The following is a 17956-nucleotide window of genomic DNA, read 5'->3' on the forward strand; positions in this document are numbered from 1 at the left end:
CATGCTGTGATCAGCATGGCAGTGCTAGTTTAGGTCTTGATTCACAACTCACTGATAGATAATTGTTGGATGTTGGATCAAGTTTTACAATGTTGCTGGGAGATGGCCCTACAGCGTAAAGAATGTGTAAATAGTTAGTGTTTTTTTAATCTAGTAAAGCTGATTGTTTACAGATTGACCTTTATATTTATTTCTGTGTTATCAGCAACAGCATGGTTCACAAACTATTAAGAATGGGGCTGTCCTTTGTCGTCATTCACCCGAGGTCTAACTGAGGGATAATCTGCCTACAGTGCGGTTCTGCCTTTGTTTTCATTTTGTAGACAAGAAGGCTTTGCATTTACACGCTTGGATGGCTCGATGCCACAGAAGCGGCGGATTAATGCCATTGAGTCCTTCCAGAGCAGTGAGCCAGGCTCCCCGACCATCATGCTGCTGTCGCTGAAAGCCGGTGGAGTTGGTTTGAATTTGACAGCAGCTTCTCGCGTGTTTCTCATGGACCCTGTGAGTATTGATGCTGAACCTCTGGACCTGCTAAATGTGAGGAGTTTGCGCAGCTGTCACCAGCACCACTTCTTCTGTTTCTGCAGAATCTGTGTTTGATGCATATTCTGTTCTGCTTTATTAAGTAGACACTAAATAAAAGCAGTGTTGTCTAATGTTCCAAATCCATCTATCTCTCCCTGAACTAGATATAACATGGATTCCATTTATTAAAACACATATAACCACATACCCTAAATTAACTTAGTTTTATTTACTTGTGGGATGTGTACTTGGATCTATTTGGAATACTGCATACAGTTCTGGTCGCCACATTACCAAAAGGATGTGGATGCTTTAGAGAGGGTGCAGAAGAGGTTCACCAGGATGTTGCCTGGTATGGAGGGCACTAGCTATGAAGAGAGGTTGAGTAGATGAGGATTATTTACATTAGAAAGACGGAGGTTGACGGGGGAGCCTGATTGAGGTCTACAAAATCATGAGGGGTATAGACAGGGTGGATAGCAAGACGCTTTTTCCAAGAGTGGGGGACTCAATTACTAGGGGTCACGATTTGAAGGTGAGAGGGGAGAAGTTTAAGGGAGATATGTGTGGAAAGTTCTTCACGCAGACGGTGGTGGGTGCCTGGAACACGTTGCTAGAGGGGGTGGTAGAGGCGGGCGCGATAGCGTCATTTAAGATGTATCTAGGCAGATACATGAATGGGCAGGGAGCAGAGGGATACAGATCCTTGGAAAATAGGTGACAAGTTTAGATAGAGGATCTGGATCGGCGCAGGCTTGGAGGGCCGAAGGGCCTGTTCCTGTGCTGTAATTTTCTTTGTTTTTTCGTTCTTTGTGTACGTTGCTGGCGGGACCAGCATTTCTTGCCCATCCCTAGTTGCCCCTGAGAAGGTGGTGACGAGCCTTCTTGAACTGCTGCAGTCTGTGTACTGTGAGTAGATCCATAATGCTCTTAGGGAGGGAATTCCAGGACTGTGAACCAGCAACAGTCAAGGAATAGTGGTATATTTCCAAGTCAGGGTGGTGAGTAATTTAGAGGGGAACTTGGAGGTGGTGGTGTTCCCATATGTCTGCTGCCCTTGTTCTTGTAGATGGAAGTGCTGTCTGAGGATCCTTGGTGAATTTCTGAAATTCTGCATCTTGTAAACAATACACACTACTGCTACAGAGCATCTGGGGTGGAGAGAGTGGATGTTTGTGCCAATCAAGCTGGCTGCTTTGTCCTGGGTGGTGTCAAGCTTCTAGTGTGGTTGGGGCTGCACTCATCCAGGCAAGTGGCCAGTCATTCCATCACATTCTTGACTTGTGCCTTGTAGATGGTGGACAGGCTTTGAGGAGTCAGGGTGTGAGTTACTCACTGGAGTATGCCTAGCGTTTGACCTCTGCTCTTGTAATCACTGTGGTGAGTCTACTTGAGCTTCTGGTTAAACCTCCGTAGTGTTGATAATGGGAGGATTCAGTGATGGCAGTGCCACTGAATGTCAAGGAGCAGTGGTTAGATTGTCTCTCACTGGAGACGGTTATTTCCTGGCATTTATGTGAACATGACTTGCCACTTGCCATCCCAGCCCTGGATATTGTCCACATCTTTTTGCATTTGAACATAGACTGCTTCAGGATCTGAGGAGCTGCAAATGGTGCTGAAAATCCGGCAGTCATTGGCGAACTTCTGACCTTCTAATAGAGGGAAGATGACAGAAGAAATCTGGAAAAATGGATTGCCATCTTTTCCCGAAGTGGAGTTGGATGAAGAATGTCCTGCAGCTTGTTTGTACCCCTGGCCTCCAAAATACTACTATTGCCATTTTTCCATGACGGTGTACAGTGGGAAAGTGACAAGTGACAATGAGGTCAATGACCAGTCACGGCCTAACTGAGTGGGGGAAGCAGGCTGAATGGGCTGAAGGGCCTGCTCCTGTTGCTTTATTACTTAACATCCAAACTCCCACTTGTGTCACAATAAAACTTGCATTCAGTTTCCCCAGATCTCATACATCAGATCACCAGTAAAATGTGGTACTTGATATTGTTTGTCTTAACAGAATAGAAGTCTGAGATTTTTAACCAATAAACAAAAATCACCTGATTTTATTTTCATGGGCGGGCAAAACATGTCACTACTTGCTCCCTCCTCGAACGGCTGTTAACAAAGTGATACTGGTCACGTAGACAGGAAATCCTCTTCATGCGAATGACTGATTAGATTTTTAAAGTGAAATGAGCAGCAATGACACTACCAGTAAACTCTTAATGAAGGGAAAACTCACAATGATTAAAATCTGACTTCCACCAATGCAATTGTAGGATCTGAGCGGTGTAAATTAGATGTCCAGGGTCTTGCTTCAAAATCTACTGACTGCACTCGTTTCTGTATCTTGTACAAAGATTTGAAGATGACTTTTGGGTGAATTTTCTTTTATAGCAAAGTGAGCTTACGATGTTATTGTGTTTGACTGGGCAAAACCTGTGTTTTGTGGTTGTGTTCACTTTGTGCAGGCATAGTCCCGTGGCATGTTTATAGAATGATACAGTAGAGGCCTTTTGGCCCATTGAGCCAAAGCAACTCTAAATCTACACTAGTCGTACTTTTCCTGCATTAGGCTCATAGCCTTGAGAGGTATGATAGTTCAGATGCTCATGTGAGTACCTTTTTAAACGTTGAGATTACCCGAATCAACTACTCTCGCAGTCAGTTTATTCAAGACCCCTATCACCCACTAGGTGAACTCCTCAAACCCCACCCCTCTTGAACTTCCTGCCTTTCACCTTTAAACTGATCTTCGCTGGCTTGGCTCGTTTACCGAGCAGATTATGTCATGCACAGTGTGTCGTGTTGTGCACGCTTGTGATATGGTGCTGTTCCCGCAGTGCTGTAACTGTTCTTTTTGTGTGTCAGGCCTGGAATCCAGCCGCTGAGGACCAATGCTTTGACAGATGCCACAGGCTGGGTCAGACCAGGGATGTCATAATCACCAAGGTAAGTCATTAGCACAACTCGAAAGAGCTGACAGCTAAATATTTATTCATAAGAGCAGCTTAGTTTTTTTCTGTGTAGCATTGGACTGCAACAAAAACAGAAGTTACTGGAAAAGCAGAATGACAGCATCCACAGTTCTTTCCGTTTTTATTTAGCATTGGACTACACTCCAGTGAATGCAGTCAATGGGATTTGTGATAATATTGGCTTCACATGCAGTGTTATAGACTCATAACTACTGTCACCATTTACACGCCACCTCTATTCAACCTTTGTCTCAAAGTACTCTATTATCCCGATGATGGGAGAGAAGCTGCAATGTAAAGGGTCGTGGAGGTACTTGCACGCGCAATGCAGAAAGCTGGCATCTCGCACCACTAGGCCATTGAACTTGCAACTGTTTAAATAAGACAAAAGAACTGCAGATGCTGGAGATCTGAAACAGCACTTCACGTATTTACTCATCCCTGTTCACTCTTTTGTATTTATCTCTCCATGCCTTTGTGCCCCCTTTTCATCTTTATAAAATCCATTTTGTGTTGCTTGTTAGACATAATCATTTAGATTTGCTTTAACACTTAAAAGATACTCACCTGAGGAACAGAAAAGGCATATGAAACAGAGAAACTTTGAGGTGTTAGAGAAACCAGAACACAGCGATTCCAGAAGGAGTGACAAATGAGAGCTTAGTGACAAGAGACAGCGTTAAAGCTTCTGGAGAGAAAGGCCGACTGAAGGCAGGAGTGAGCAGTGGGAGACAAAAAAATGAGAAAAGAGAGACAAGAAGGATGAAAGTTCTGTATTTATTTCTAGAAACTGAACATTTAATCAGCTCCATTTGCCAATTATTTTCACAAAATAAACACTACTTTGCATGTGAAATAGCCCTGTTGATTTCAAAAGCTTGAATTCCCTGTCTCTCTCATCCTCATATAGACCATCTTATATGCCAGAACTTGAACTTGTAGCCATTTCATAGACATGTCTTTCTGCCAACAGAAAGGGGAGGAGAAAGTTAACAATTGAGCATATCGGCACAACATTGTGGGCTGAAGGGCCTGTTCTGTGCTGTACTGTTCTATGTTCTATAAACTAAATGGAAAAGTGCTGATTTAATAAAGCACTCCAAGTCTAGCCAATACAGTCAGACTCTATCTTCATCTCCATCTATGTTGGCAGGTTAATTTGGACTTGGTACTGTTAGATTCCTTCTTGGCCGCTTCCTCAGTGATGAACAGTGTCATATTTTTCTGTACAAAGTCTCTCACCGTCTGCTCTCCCTTGTCTCATTTTCAATATATCTATTAACCCTTCAGTTTTTTTCACTGGACATCAAACTCCTTACGTAATTTGGTGTCAAATATTGTTCAAAACTGGTCCTTCAGATATTTTATATTTTCAAAGGTGCCATATAAATGCAAGCTGTTATGGTGTGAGAGATGCTACATGGTTAGAGTTTTAGGCTTCCAGGGTGCAGAGCTTGTCTCAGCTCAGCTATCCAGCAAGGGGTTGGAACAAATTTAAGCATGGGTGGGGTGAAAGCAGATTGCTCCTACTTGGACCAGAACAAGCAGAAAAGAAATGTGTGGACCAGAACAAGCAGAAAAGAAATGTGTGGACCAGAACAAGCAGAAAAGAAATGTGGTGAGCCTAAGCATTTGTAGATTTGACTACTGTTCCTCAGGCAGGCTGACTGGGTGAGAGGGCAGGAAGTGGGGGGAAAACAGAAAGCAGAAAGCTGCAGACAGATTACGTGAGAGAGCAAAAACTTAGATGGCATATGGGGAAATGTGAGTTGTGCTCTTGGGCCGGAAGAATAAAAGAGATGAATAGTATTTAAATGGGAAAGGACTGCAGAAAGCTCAGAAACCAAGGGAATTGGGGCTCCTAATGCATGAATCACAAAAAGCCAGTATCCAAGTTCAGCAAGTAATAGGGAAGGCAAAAAGAATGTTGGCCTTTATTTTGAAAGGAATGGAGTATAAAAGTAGGGAGTATCGCTGAAATTATATTAGGCATTAGTCAGATCTCAGCTGGAATACTATGAAAGGGTTTGGCCCCTTTAGTCTAAAGAAGCATATATCGGCATTGGAGGAGCGAGTCCAGAGAGGGTTCACTAGGCTGATAGCAGGCCTGGAGGGATTTTCTTATGAGGAGAGATTGAGCAGTTTGGGCTTGTACTCATTGGAGTTTAGAAGAATGGAAGGAGACCTATTCAAATATAGAAGATTCTTAGGCCGAATAGGCACAGCGATTGTTTCCACTTGTCCACTTGTGGGTGTGTCTAGGACCAGAGACCATAATCTCAGACTAAGGAGTCACGAATTTAAGACTAGACTGTGGAATATTCCTTCCTTTTCAAGGCGAACATGAATCTTTTGGAATTCTTTACCATAGGTAAAACTCAACACTGGGTCATTGAGTATATTCAAGGCTGATGTAGATTTCTAATCGAGGGGTATGGAGATAAAGCAGGGAAGTGGAGTTGAGGATTATCAGACCAGCCGCAATCTCATTGAATGGTAGAGTGGTCTCGATGGGCCAAATGGCCTACTTCTACTCCCATGCACTTACTGTCTTATTCCTCGTTTAATCTTGCTTGATATCCTTGTGGCAAGGAGCGGAGACTGTGTACGCCTGATGCTGCCATTTTGTGATTTACAAGTGGTTTTGACAGCATCCAATAAACCTCCATTGCCTGTCTACCTCTGTAGTTTATTGTGAAAAACTCCGTGGAGGAAAATATGATCAAGATTCAGAACAAGAAGCGAGAACTTGCAGCAGGGGCTTTTGGAACAAAAAGACAGCGCGAGATAAAGCAAAGCCGGATTGAAGAGATCAAGATTCTGATCGACGTGTAACACTGGTTTTTGGCATCGGTTCTGCTTTTATTTTTGCTTTCTAACCCTCCCAAATGTATGAGCTTATTGAAATTTTGAAACTTTTGAATACTGTAATGGGACAGATAAATGGGAAGTAATTTGTAAACCAAATACAAATTTATATGAGATGGTAACTTTTAATGCAGAATGTTTGAATTTTGTGAATCAAAATGTAGAAAACAAATTGTCTGTGTAATATAGCTTCGAAACTGCTGCAGTTGGAAAGTGCATCCCTGAGTTGAGATATTGAGACATTGCTCAATGTGCCTGTTCCAGTTGTTAGGTGCGTATTTAACAGCCCCGTGGTAATACTCAGATTCAGAGTGTTCTGCCAGTCTCCTGACGAATGTTTTACCCTCAGCCTACACCAACTAAATCAGATTTGCTGGTATCTCATCTTAACATTATTTGTGGATGTTTGTGTGAGAATTTTGTGTTTGCCTGAGTGACCATTTACTGTATTTCCAGCACTCAGTGCGTGACGGGGATCGAGATATTTTACAGATGTGGTGGAATGCTTCGTAAAGGCAAGGTTTTTTAAAAAAAAAAATTGTCCTGCTTTGTTATTCAGCTAAGGACTTTTACAATCATTAAACTTGACAATTCTTGTCGAGCTTTATTACTTTTCCTTTTACAAAAAACAGAAACTTCAGTAAAATCCTGCTGGTTTGTGTTCCTCAAAACATTTGCAAATGGTGATTCTTACAAATGATGAATGTGGCAGGCTGCATGGGTGCTATACAGGCGGACCCCGATTTACAGATTTACACTTAGAACGCTTACAAACTCGATCCTGTACAGAGCTGTAATTTTAAAGATCTGATGTATGAACATTCCGAGTACATATGAGTAGCCAATTTGTTTCGTTCTGCATTGTCTTCCAACTTGTGTAAGAATCAACTTGAGAATGGAACCCATGAGCAGCCCAGTGTCTCCTCGTGTGAGAGACTTTCTAATCCAGGGCTTTCTAATCAGTTTTCACCCCAGAGGGTGGTGAATATCTGGTGGTGAATATCTGGAACGCGCTGCATGAAAGGCTGGTAGAGACGGGGACCCTCGGCATTTTAAGAATTATCTGGGTGAGCACTTCAATCACCACAGCATACACAGCTATAGGCCAAATGTTGGAAAATGGGATTAGAATAGACAGATGTAAGTTACCAGTGCAGACATGATGGGCTGAAGGGTGTCTTCCATGCGGTAAAAATAGTTTTCCCTTTAAAATTGCACATAAACTAAGATTAACCTTGCAGTGATTAAAAAGGTGTGCAATAGTTATTATGCAGAGAAGTGAATTTAAAAAGGGCAGACTTAGGATCTATGGGATTTGACTACAGTCAGGTTTTGGGCCTCTACAAGGTGAGAAATCACCATAGTTGTACCAGGGCATAGGGCTGCGATCTCATCAGAGAGAGGGAGAGATGACTAGTGCTAGTTTAACCTGAGAGTCACCAGGCCTCAAGGCAACCGTCCGTGTAGAGTTTGTATGTTCTCCGCATGTCTGTGTGTGTTTCCACTGGATGCTCTGGTTTCCTCCCACAGCCCAAAGACGTGCAGGTTGGATGGATCGGCGGTGCTAAACTGCCCAAAGTGGCCAGGGATGTACATGCTACACAGGTTAGACATGGGGAAATTCAGGGTTACAGGGATAGGAAAGAAAGGGGGAAGTCTGGGTGGGATGCTCTTCATGATGGGCTGTGGTGATGGTATAGTGTGGGAATATTGAGTCCCTGCTGTTGAAGTCATTCTGCATCGCAAGCCAGCTATCCAGCCAACTGAGCTAACTAGTCGCTTCTCTGCAACGACTGCATAGTGGTCCTTGTGATGGAAATCAAGTCTTGCTTTTCCACTGAAGATACCATCTGCTTTGATGCTTTGTGATCTAGGTTTAAGAAAGATTCTAGCCATTGAAACCAGCCTGTAAATTTATGACTCTGCATATCTCTTCTTCCATCACCATCAAGCTAGGTCACTGGTGCTGGTTCACTGGGAGCTAACTGCAACCTCCTTTGCCAGAGGGTATCAGAAGCGATGAGTGGAGGATGATCCTTGTCCCAGTCATCACCAGTGCCAATCGTTGTGCAATTTGATTCACTCCACATACTCTCAGGAAGCAGCTATGTGTACAGGACCCAGCCAAGGCAGTGGGCCCCAAGAACAGCCCTGTTGCATTGTTGGAGACCTGTGCTCCCTGAGCCTGCTCCAAGCTCCCAACCTGGCCAATCCAGAAACTCAAAACAGTCCACGACTTAAACTCGGTGATCTAGCTAATCAAACAGATGATTGGTTACAGATTGTTCAGCAAGAATGGCTGACATCCAGATCTCACTTTTTCCAACTGCCCCACAAAGGGCCAGAGGCAATGCACTTGCATGCTCTCCACTTACTCAGATCGTGCTGTTGGACTAACATTCCAGCTTCAAACTATCTAGCATAAAGTAATCCACCTGTTCGATTGGGAGGAGAATTGTGGAATGTTTAGTTTGCAGCTAACAAAGGCCTAGGTGAAGGCTTCGGCAACAAATGGCTTTCTGGAGGTGTGATGTTATAGAAGTGGAAGTGTATGTTCTAATTGGATGATCGAACCAGCTTGCCTATTCAAAAGCTCCCTGTGGGTGTACTTTCTGTTTGCTGACAGATTTCTGGTAGTTGCCTTCTGTACCAGGAAGGCCCCACAGCACATTCCATCTGAAACGGTTTGCTACTAAGCAAATAAGCAGTGAGAACTGTGGCTCATTGTTTTACCCTCATCCAGAGGCGTGGACAGCAGTGGTGCCCTGTCTCAAATAAGCCATAATCATGGACTAGAAACATTCCCAGAGCTCTGCAGATCTGCATAGGACAGTGCAGCTTTGATGAGCAATAGAAGCAGCTTTCTTTCCACAGTAAGTACCGTCTGTACACTACTCATTGTGATTAACGCCTTGGAACATTCAAACAGAAACATTTCATTCCAATTTGTCATAATCTGAATACCCTGCTGTTTAGCACATAGTAAAATGTCACATCTAAGTGGTAAGAAGGAAGCACATTTTGATTGTGGATATAATTTCAGTCATTTATAAATTTAGAATTCAGCACATTTTGGATTTCAGATCAGCAACTGTGTGTGTTACATGGAGGTTACCCTCCTGCGTTCTTAAACATGAAGCCTAGTTTATATTAGTAACACTGGGTCTGCACCTCTCTGCCACAAGAGGAGATGAATCAGTCTTCAAGGAATGTCACGTGAAGAGGGATTCTGTGTACACAACTGCTTGTAAATCTTCTTCATGGCCAACCCTCTGACATGGCGTGATTGTGCCTGCCACCTGTCATGTCAAATAAAACTTGGTGCTTTCATGCTTGTAGCTTCCCACAGGCCAGTTAGTTTGGTTACATTGACAGTGCAGATTCAGTTCCTCAGCTCAGAACTGGATGTCACTTGATGAGACTGATTCTGCTGAGGACTATTGGGGAAGAGAAGAATTCATTTCATTGGCCTGGAAGGTTTTGGGGTATCCTGAAAATACAATTAGCGCTATTATTCTGAACTTGTTATCTTTTTATTTTTCTAATTTATTACAATGATTTTGTACTTTTAAAGGTCTGTAATGCTGGACTTTTAATTTCTTTATTTTCTAATTTTTTTTCCCTAAGAATTTGTACACAAGAACATGTATCTAGGTTCCTTTGAACCTAAGATGACACCATAAGTGGCGACTTGTGAACTTTTCACTGTACTCACATGAGTACATGTGCCAAGAAACCTAATACAATTCAATTCACAGATACAAATCTCTTGTGGCACAGTGACTGTGTCCCTCTCTCAGTCTTGGGTTCAAGTCCCACCTGCTCCAGAGATGCGTCTGAACAGATTGATTAAAAATATCCCTAAGTGTAAATATTTCACTATTTGTTGATTCCTGGTGGGAATATGAAGTAAGAACAGGGCTACATTTTGATGAATAGTGAGTAGTGGATGGTTTCAGAGAGTAACCATTCAGCTATCAACCTCGCTGGGAGTGGCAATGATGCACTAGATTTACAAATGGAGGATACACCAAGGAATGCTGCCAGTTCTTGAGTTGCACAAATGAACTAGCTGAACAATACAAAAACAGTCATCCTGAAACAGATAACAACAAGGTGTAGAGCTGGATGAACACAGCAGGCCAAGCAGCATCAGAGGAGCAGGAAAGTTTGATGTTTCGGGTCGGGACCCTTCAGAAACCGAGTTAGTAATCAGTTGTCTGGTGAATCGCAGGTCAGCTTGTTTTTACCGTGTTCATGGTAGGTATTAGGATCCTGTTAGTGTCCTTGTCCAGTAGAAAGAGGGAGCCAAAATCGAAACAATAGCTCAACTACATTTTAACTCATTGTTGACCCCAGTGCCCAGAGCCATAGGGAAAGCTTTTACAAATGCACCATAGAATGCTTTCTATCTGGCTGCATAACAGCCTGGCACTGCAACTATCTGTCCAGGACTGTAAGAAACTACAGAAGGTTGTGTGTACAGCCCAGAGCCTCATGAAAGCCAATGTACCACGTATGGATAATAAAGTGTGAAGCTGGATGAACACAGCAGGCCAAGCAGCATCTCAGGAGCACAAAAGCTGACGCTTCGGGCCTTGACCCTTCATCAGCTTCACACTTTGTTATCTTGGATTCTCCAGCATCTGCAGTTCCCATTATCTCTGTACCATCTATGGACTCCATTTTCACTTCTCAGTGCTGCGGAAAGGTTACAAACATCATCAAAGACCCCTCCCACCCCAGAAATGCTCTCCTGTACCTCTCATGAACAGCTTCTTCCCTGCCGTTATCGGACTGATGAACAGACACTTTAATTTCAAATAATGTTGATCTTGTTCATGTTGACCTTGCTTTGCCATCTCCTATGCAGTGTAACCTTGTATGCCTCACCCTGTCTAAGCCGCCTATGATTTGTATGTACTTGTTTTGCTATGATCCGCCTGTACTGCTTGCAGAATAAAGCTTTTCACTGTACTTAGGTACATGCGACTGCAATAAATCGAATCGAATCAGAGGATGAATATTGTGTGGCATCTTATCGAAGGTTGCATTTACAAGAATCTCTGGGATTTTATGGGCAGACTTTTATTGAACACGTTAACTGAACAGAATCACTTCTGATGGCTGTTGGCCATTGCTGGCAAAAAGAACATTACAACACCTGAGAATCACTGATCTCTTGTGTCTGAATAATACATGTCTTTTTAAATTATATATAACTCAAGGACTTTCGTTTGTATTTTGAGGGTAAAATCATTCATCTGGGGTTGGTTAGGTTGATGTGACTGAGTGAAGGATGGGTTTTCATGGAGTTGTACCCGGAAGTTGTTTTATTCTGAGGCATCACAGCCACTCTTAGTGGTAAAATACATCACTGGAAAAGTGCCTGAGAATTCCTGATACGCACATCGCTGCGGGTGGATGTAAGAACTCCACACACTAACGAAGAGCAAGAATTCTCCCAGCAGCCTGGCCGATGTTTATCTCCCTTCCCACATTACTTGTTGCTATGAAGAAACCCTCACATACCTGTGCAGCAAACGATGTCTTTTCATGCCAATACACCTGTCCTTCATGGAGGTAAGAATTTGTCAATTGTGTTTTCAAAAAGAAATAGGTTAATAAAAATGACAGTGGGTAGGATAATATATTGTATCAGAGATAATAGGAACTGCAGATGCTTTGCATAGAGGATTGGCTCAAAAGGCTGGCAGATCTAAAGTACAAATCAGCAGGAGTTGCTTCTCTACAGAGAGCAGGAGACACTACAACACTGAATAAATTTAAGCAGGAGGTAGATTATTTAATTAGTAACAAGTTGAGGGGTTGCGAAAAATGGGCAGGAATGAGATTGAGACGAGATCAAGAAGGCATTTGGTACGCTTGCCTTTATTGTTCAGACTATTGAGTATAGAAGTTTGGACGTCATACTGAGGTCATACAGGATGCTGGTGAAGCCATTTTCAGTGTACTGCGTACAGTGTAGGAAGGATATTATTAAATTGCAGAGGGTTCAGAGAAGACTTACAACGATGTTGGTGGGACTGGAGGGTTTGAATTGTATGGCTAGGTTGGGGCTTTTATTGACTGGAGCATAAAAGGTTGAGGGGTGACCAAAAAGAGGTTTATAATGGGGTATAACCAAGGTCTTTGCCCCAGAGGGAGGTTCAAAACTAGGGAGGATATTTTTAAGATGAGAGGAGAAAGATTTAAAAGGGACCCAAAAGGCATATGGAGAATGGTTCGTATGTGGAATGAACTGCCAGAGGAAGTGGTAGATGTGGGTACAGTTACAACATTTAAAAGACATTTGGACAGGTATATGAAAAGAAGGCTCACTGGATGCAAAGCGTTACCTCTGCTTTTCTGTCTATAGATGCTGCCAGACCTGCAGAGTTTTTACAGCAATTTCTGATGTTTTTTTCTCTACTTGTTCCTACATTGTATGTCCTTTTCGATTAGTCCTGTCTTAAAAGCTATAGTGGCACCTTGCCTGAATATTAGATATTACGAAGGCAAAAGATCAGCAGATAACGCCACTCTCTTAAGACTTTCCACTATATTTTTAGCTTCTGAGTTGTTCTGTCCAAACTATTGCATGAGCATGTCCTGAGAACATTAGAAATGCATTCCAGTTGGTATCATTTAACATGCCAGCAGTCTTAGTTAAGTCAGCTGATTGCAAATGGCATTCTGTCAATTTCATCCATTGGTTTATTTCCACCACCCCCATGTTGGCACTATTATACCTCTCCACCCAACTGAGAAAAACAATGTCAAAAGTCTTGCTTCCAGCAGTCCAGCCTTTCTTACTATTTAACTGCAACTGACCCCCTTAGCTGAATACTTTCAGGAACTTACATCGGAGACGTTGGTTTTGGTAAAGTCTTAGTCGAAAGCTGTAAAGTGACTTGGATAGCCAATTGTTGTGAATGTAAAACTTAAAAAGTTGGGCGTTGAGGCTCTGTGTGACCCATTGAATAGATACAAGAGCCATTTGTTCCATCGCAAACAAAAGGTTTTTAAAGGAATATTAATGAACCAGACTTTTTAAAATGAAAATCAATGATAGTCTCAGTAATAGGGACCATGATAACTAAATTTCAGTTCCACATTTATTTTTATAAGAACTAGGAGCAGGAGTAGACCATCTGGTCCCTCGAGCCTGCCCCGCTATTTAATAAGATCATGGCTGATCGTTTTGAGACTCAGCTCCACTTACTTGCCCACTCACCATAACCCTTAATTCCTTTAATGTTCTAAAATTTCAACCGCTTACTGGGCAAGGAATTCCACAGATTCTCAACCCTTTGGGTGAAGATGTTCCTCCTGACCTCAGTCCTACATCTGCTTCCCTTTATTTTGAGGCAATGCCCCCTAGTTCTAGTTTCACCTGCTAGCGGAAATAACCTCCCTGCCTCCACCTTAATTATTTCCTTCATAATCTTATATGTTTCTATAAGATGTCCCCTTCATTCTTTTGAATTCCAATGAGTATAATCCTAGTCTACTCAGTCTCTCCTCATAATCCAACCCTCTCAACTCTGGAATCAACTGAGTGAATCTCCTCTGCACCCCCTCCAGTGTTAGTATCTCCCGTCTCAAGTAAGGAGACCAAAACTGCACACAGTACTCCAGGTGTGGCCTCACCAGAAACCTATACAGCTGCAGCATAGCCTCCTGGTTTTTAAACTCCAACCCTCTAGCAATGGCAGACAAAATTCCATTTGCCTTTTTAATCACCTGCTGCACCTACGATCCTACTTTTGGCAATTCATGCACAAGGACACCCAAGTCCCTCTGCACAGCAGTGTTCTGCAATTTTTCACCATTTAAAACATAGTCCATTTTGCCGTTATAGAACATAGAACATAGAAAAGTACAGCACAGTACAGGCCCTTCGGTCCACGATGTTGCGCCGTGGAATAATCCTAATCCAAAAATAAAATAACCTAACCTACATTCCCCTCAATTCACTGCTGTCCATGTGCATGTCCAGCAGTCACTTAAATGTCACTAATGACTCCGCTTCCACGACTACCACTGGCAAACTATTCCATGCACTCACAACTCTCTGGGTGAAGAACCTCCCTCTGACGTCTCCTCTATACCTTCCTCCTAACACCTTAAAAACTATGACCCCTCGTGGCAGTCAATCCTGCCCTGGGGAAAAGTCTCTGGCTATCGACTCTATCCATGCCTCTCATTACCTTGTACACCTCGATCAGGTCACCTCTCTTCCTCCTTCTCTCCAGAGAGAAAAGTCCGAGCTCAGTCAACCGCTCCTCGTAAGACAAGCCCTCCAGTCCAGGCAGCATCCTGGTAAACCTCCTTTGCACCCTCTCCAAAGCCTCCACATCTTTCCTGTAATAGGGCGACCAGGACTGGACACAATATTCCAAGTGTGGTCTCACCAGGGTTTTGTAGAGCTGCAGCATAACCTCACGACTCTTAAACTCGATCCCCTATTAATGAAAGCCAAAACACCATATGCTTTCTTAACAACCTTATCCACCTGGTTGACAACTTTGAGGGAGCTATGCACTTGAACACCAAGATCCTGCTGTTCCTCCACACTGCCGAGAATCCTGCCTTTAATCCTATATTCAGCATTTAAGTTCGACCTTCCAAAATGCATCACTTCACATTTATCCAGGTTGAACTCCATCTGCCATTTCTCAGCCCAGCTCTGCATTCTGTCAGTCTTGCTGAAGCCTGCAATAGCCCTCGATACTATCAACGGCACCTCCAACCTTTGTGTCATCAGCAAACATACTAACCCACCCCTCAACCTCCACATCCAAGTCATTTATAAAAACTACAAAGAGCAGAGGCCCAAGAACAGAGCCCTGTGGTACTCCACTCAGCACTGACCTCCAGGCAGAATACTTACCATCTACAACCACTCTCTGCCTCCTGTCAGCCAACCAATTCTGAATCCAGACAGCCAAATCACCCTGTATCCCATACCTCCTGACATAATGAATGAGCCTGCCATGGGGAACCTTATCAAATGCCTTGCTGAAGTCCATGTACACCACATCCACTGCTCGACCCTTGTCAACCTGTCTTGTGACTTCCTCAAAGAACTCAAGAAGATTTGTAAGGCATGACCTGCCCCTCACAAAGCCATGCTGACTCCTTTTAATCACGCTATGCTTTTCCAAATAGTCATAAATCCTATCCCTCAGAATTTTTTCCAAAACCTTGCTGACCACAGATGTAAGACTGACTGGTCTGTAATTTCCAGGGATTTCCCTATTCCCTTTCTTGAAAAGAGGAACAACATTTGCCTCCCTTTGTTGTGGACAAATTGGCTACTGCATGTTTCCTTAATTACAGATGTCATCCTCCAGATACTTTCCATGACAGTCAATCACAAAATGTTTATTTGGACATGGAACTGCTGGGCAATTCCCAGCCCTTCATCCCTGTTTGAGGGTTTTTCCCTTGTATTTCATCATTAGGCTGATGGAATCCAGGATGTTGGTAGGGCCACTTTTGGAGTACTGTGTCCAGTTCTGTTCGCCCCGCTATAGGAAGGGTGTTATTGAATTGGAGAGGGTTAAGAAAAGATTCACGAGGATGTTGCAGGGACTGGAGAGTTTGAATTATTAACTGGATAGGCTGGGATTTTCTCCCCGGAGTTATGCCTACCAAAATGGATGATCTCACACTTATCAACATTGTACTCCATCTGCCAGACCTTTGCCAACTCTCTTAGACTATCTATATCCCTCTGCAGGCTTTCAGTGTCTTCTGCACACTTTGCTCTACCACTCACCTTAGTGTCATCTACAAATTTTGACACACCACATTTATTCCCCAACTCCAAATCATCTGTGTAAATTGTAAACAATTGCCGTCCCAACACTGATCCCTGAGGCACACCACTAGCCACTGACCGCCAACCAGGAAAACACCCATTTACAGAGAAAGTGGAACTGCCGATGCTGGAGAATTTGAGATAACACAGTGTGAAGCTGGATGAACACAGCAGGCCAAGCAGCATCTGAAGAAGGGCCTTGACCCGAAACGTCAAGCTTTCCTGCTCCTCTCATGCTGCTTGGTTTGCTGTGTTCATCCAGCTTCACACCGTGTTATCTCAAATACCCATTTACCCCTACTCTTTGCTTTCTTCTGATCAAACAATCCTCTATCCATGCCAACACATTACCTGTAATACCATGCAACTTTATATTATGTAGCAGCCTTTGGTGTGGCGCCTTGTCAAATGCCTTCTGGAAATCCAGATATACCACATCAACAGGTTCCCCATTGTCCACCATGCAAGTAATGTCCTCAAAGAATTCCACCAAATTAGTTAAACATAACCCTATCCTTCAGGAACCCATGCTGGGCATTCTCAATGGGATGATTTATATCCAGATATCTTGCTATTTCTTCTTTAATGATAGATTCAAGCATTTTTCACACTACCGAAGTTAAGCTAACTGGCCTATAGTTACCTGCTTCTTGTCTACTTTTTTTAAATAGTAGTGTCACATTAGCTGTTTTCCAATCTACGAGAACCACCCCAGAGTCCAATGAACTTTGGTAAATAATTACTAGTGCACTTTGTTACCTTAGTGATAATGATAGTTTCTTGGTCCTCATCTGCTGTAACCTTCTTGTTATTAGTTTTCGGCATGTTATTTGTGTCTTCCACAATGAAGACCAACACAAAATAACTGTTTAATCTCTCAGAGATAATGGGAACTGCAGATGCTGGAGAATCCAAGATAATAAAGTGTGAAGCTGGATGAACACAGCAGGCCAAGCAGCATCTCAGGAGCACAAAAGCTGACGTTTCGGGCCTAGACCCTTCATCAGAGAGGGGGATGGGGGGAGGGAACTGGAATAAATAGGGAGAGAGGGGGAGGCGGACCGAAGATGGAGAGTAAAGAAGATAGGTGGAGAGGGTGTAGGTGGGGAGGTAGGGAGGGGATAGGTCAGTCCAGGGAAGACGGACAGGTCAAGGAGGTGGGATGAGGTTAGTAGGTAGCTGGGGGTGCGGCTTGGGGTGGGAGGAAGGGATGGGTGAGAGGAAGAACCGGTTAGGGAAGCAGAGACAGGTTGGACTGGTTTTGGGATGCAGTGGGTGGGGGGGAAGAGCTGGGCTGGTTGTGTGGTGCAGTGGGGGGAGGGGATGAACTGGGCTGGTTTAGGGATGCAGTGGGGGAAGGGGAGATTTTGAAACTGGTGAAGTCCACATTGATACCATATGGCTGCAGGGTTCCCAGGCGGAATATGAGTTGCTGTTCCTGCAACCTTCGGGTGGCATCATTGTGGCAGTGCAGGAGGCCCATGATGGACATGTCATCAAGAGAATGGGAGGGGGAGTGGAAATGGTTTGCGACTGGGAGGTGCAGTTGTTTGTTGCGAACTGAGCGGAGGTGTTCTGCAAAGCGGTCCCCAAGCCTCCGCTTGGTTTCCCCAATGTAGAGAAAGCCGCACCGGGTACAGTGGATGCAGTATACCACATTGGCAGATGTGCAGGTGAACCTCTGCTTAATGTGGAATGTCATCTTGGGGCCTGGGATGGGGGTGAGGGAGGAGGTGTGGGGACAAGTGTA

General features: G+C 43.6%; 1 protein-coding gene across 7 annotated transcripts in view; it reads left to right on the forward strand.

The window, feature by feature from the left end:
* hltf (helicase-like transcription factor) overlaps positions 1 to 11391 on the forward strand; it is an 83844-nt gene extending 72453 nt beyond the window's left edge. For 5 of the 7 annotated variants that reach the window (XM_059651219.1, XM_059651215.1, XM_059651217.1 and 2 more), the window contains 3 exons: positions 324 to 504; positions 3403 to 3483; positions 6198 to 11391. In XM_059651219.1, coding sequence (XP_059507202.1) covers positions 324 to 504; positions 3403 to 3483; positions 6198 to 6344 — 409 coding nt within the window. In that variant the 3' untranslated portion in view covers positions 6345 to 11391. The remainder of the gene's footprint in view (positions 1 to 323; positions 505 to 3402; positions 3484 to 6197) is intronic. The other 2 variants (XM_059651214.1, XM_059651216.1) reach the window with 1 other exon arrangement.
* Positions 11392 to 17956: the final 6565 nt, after the last annotated feature.

The sequence above is a fragment of the Stegostoma tigrinum genome, chromosome 14 (genome assembly GCF_030684315.1).
Source record: "Stegostoma tigrinum isolate sSteTig4 chromosome 14, sSteTig4.hap1, whole genome shotgun sequence".
NCBI lineage: Eukaryota > Metazoa > Chordata > Chondrichthyes > Orectolobiformes > Stegostomatidae > Stegostoma > Stegostoma tigrinum.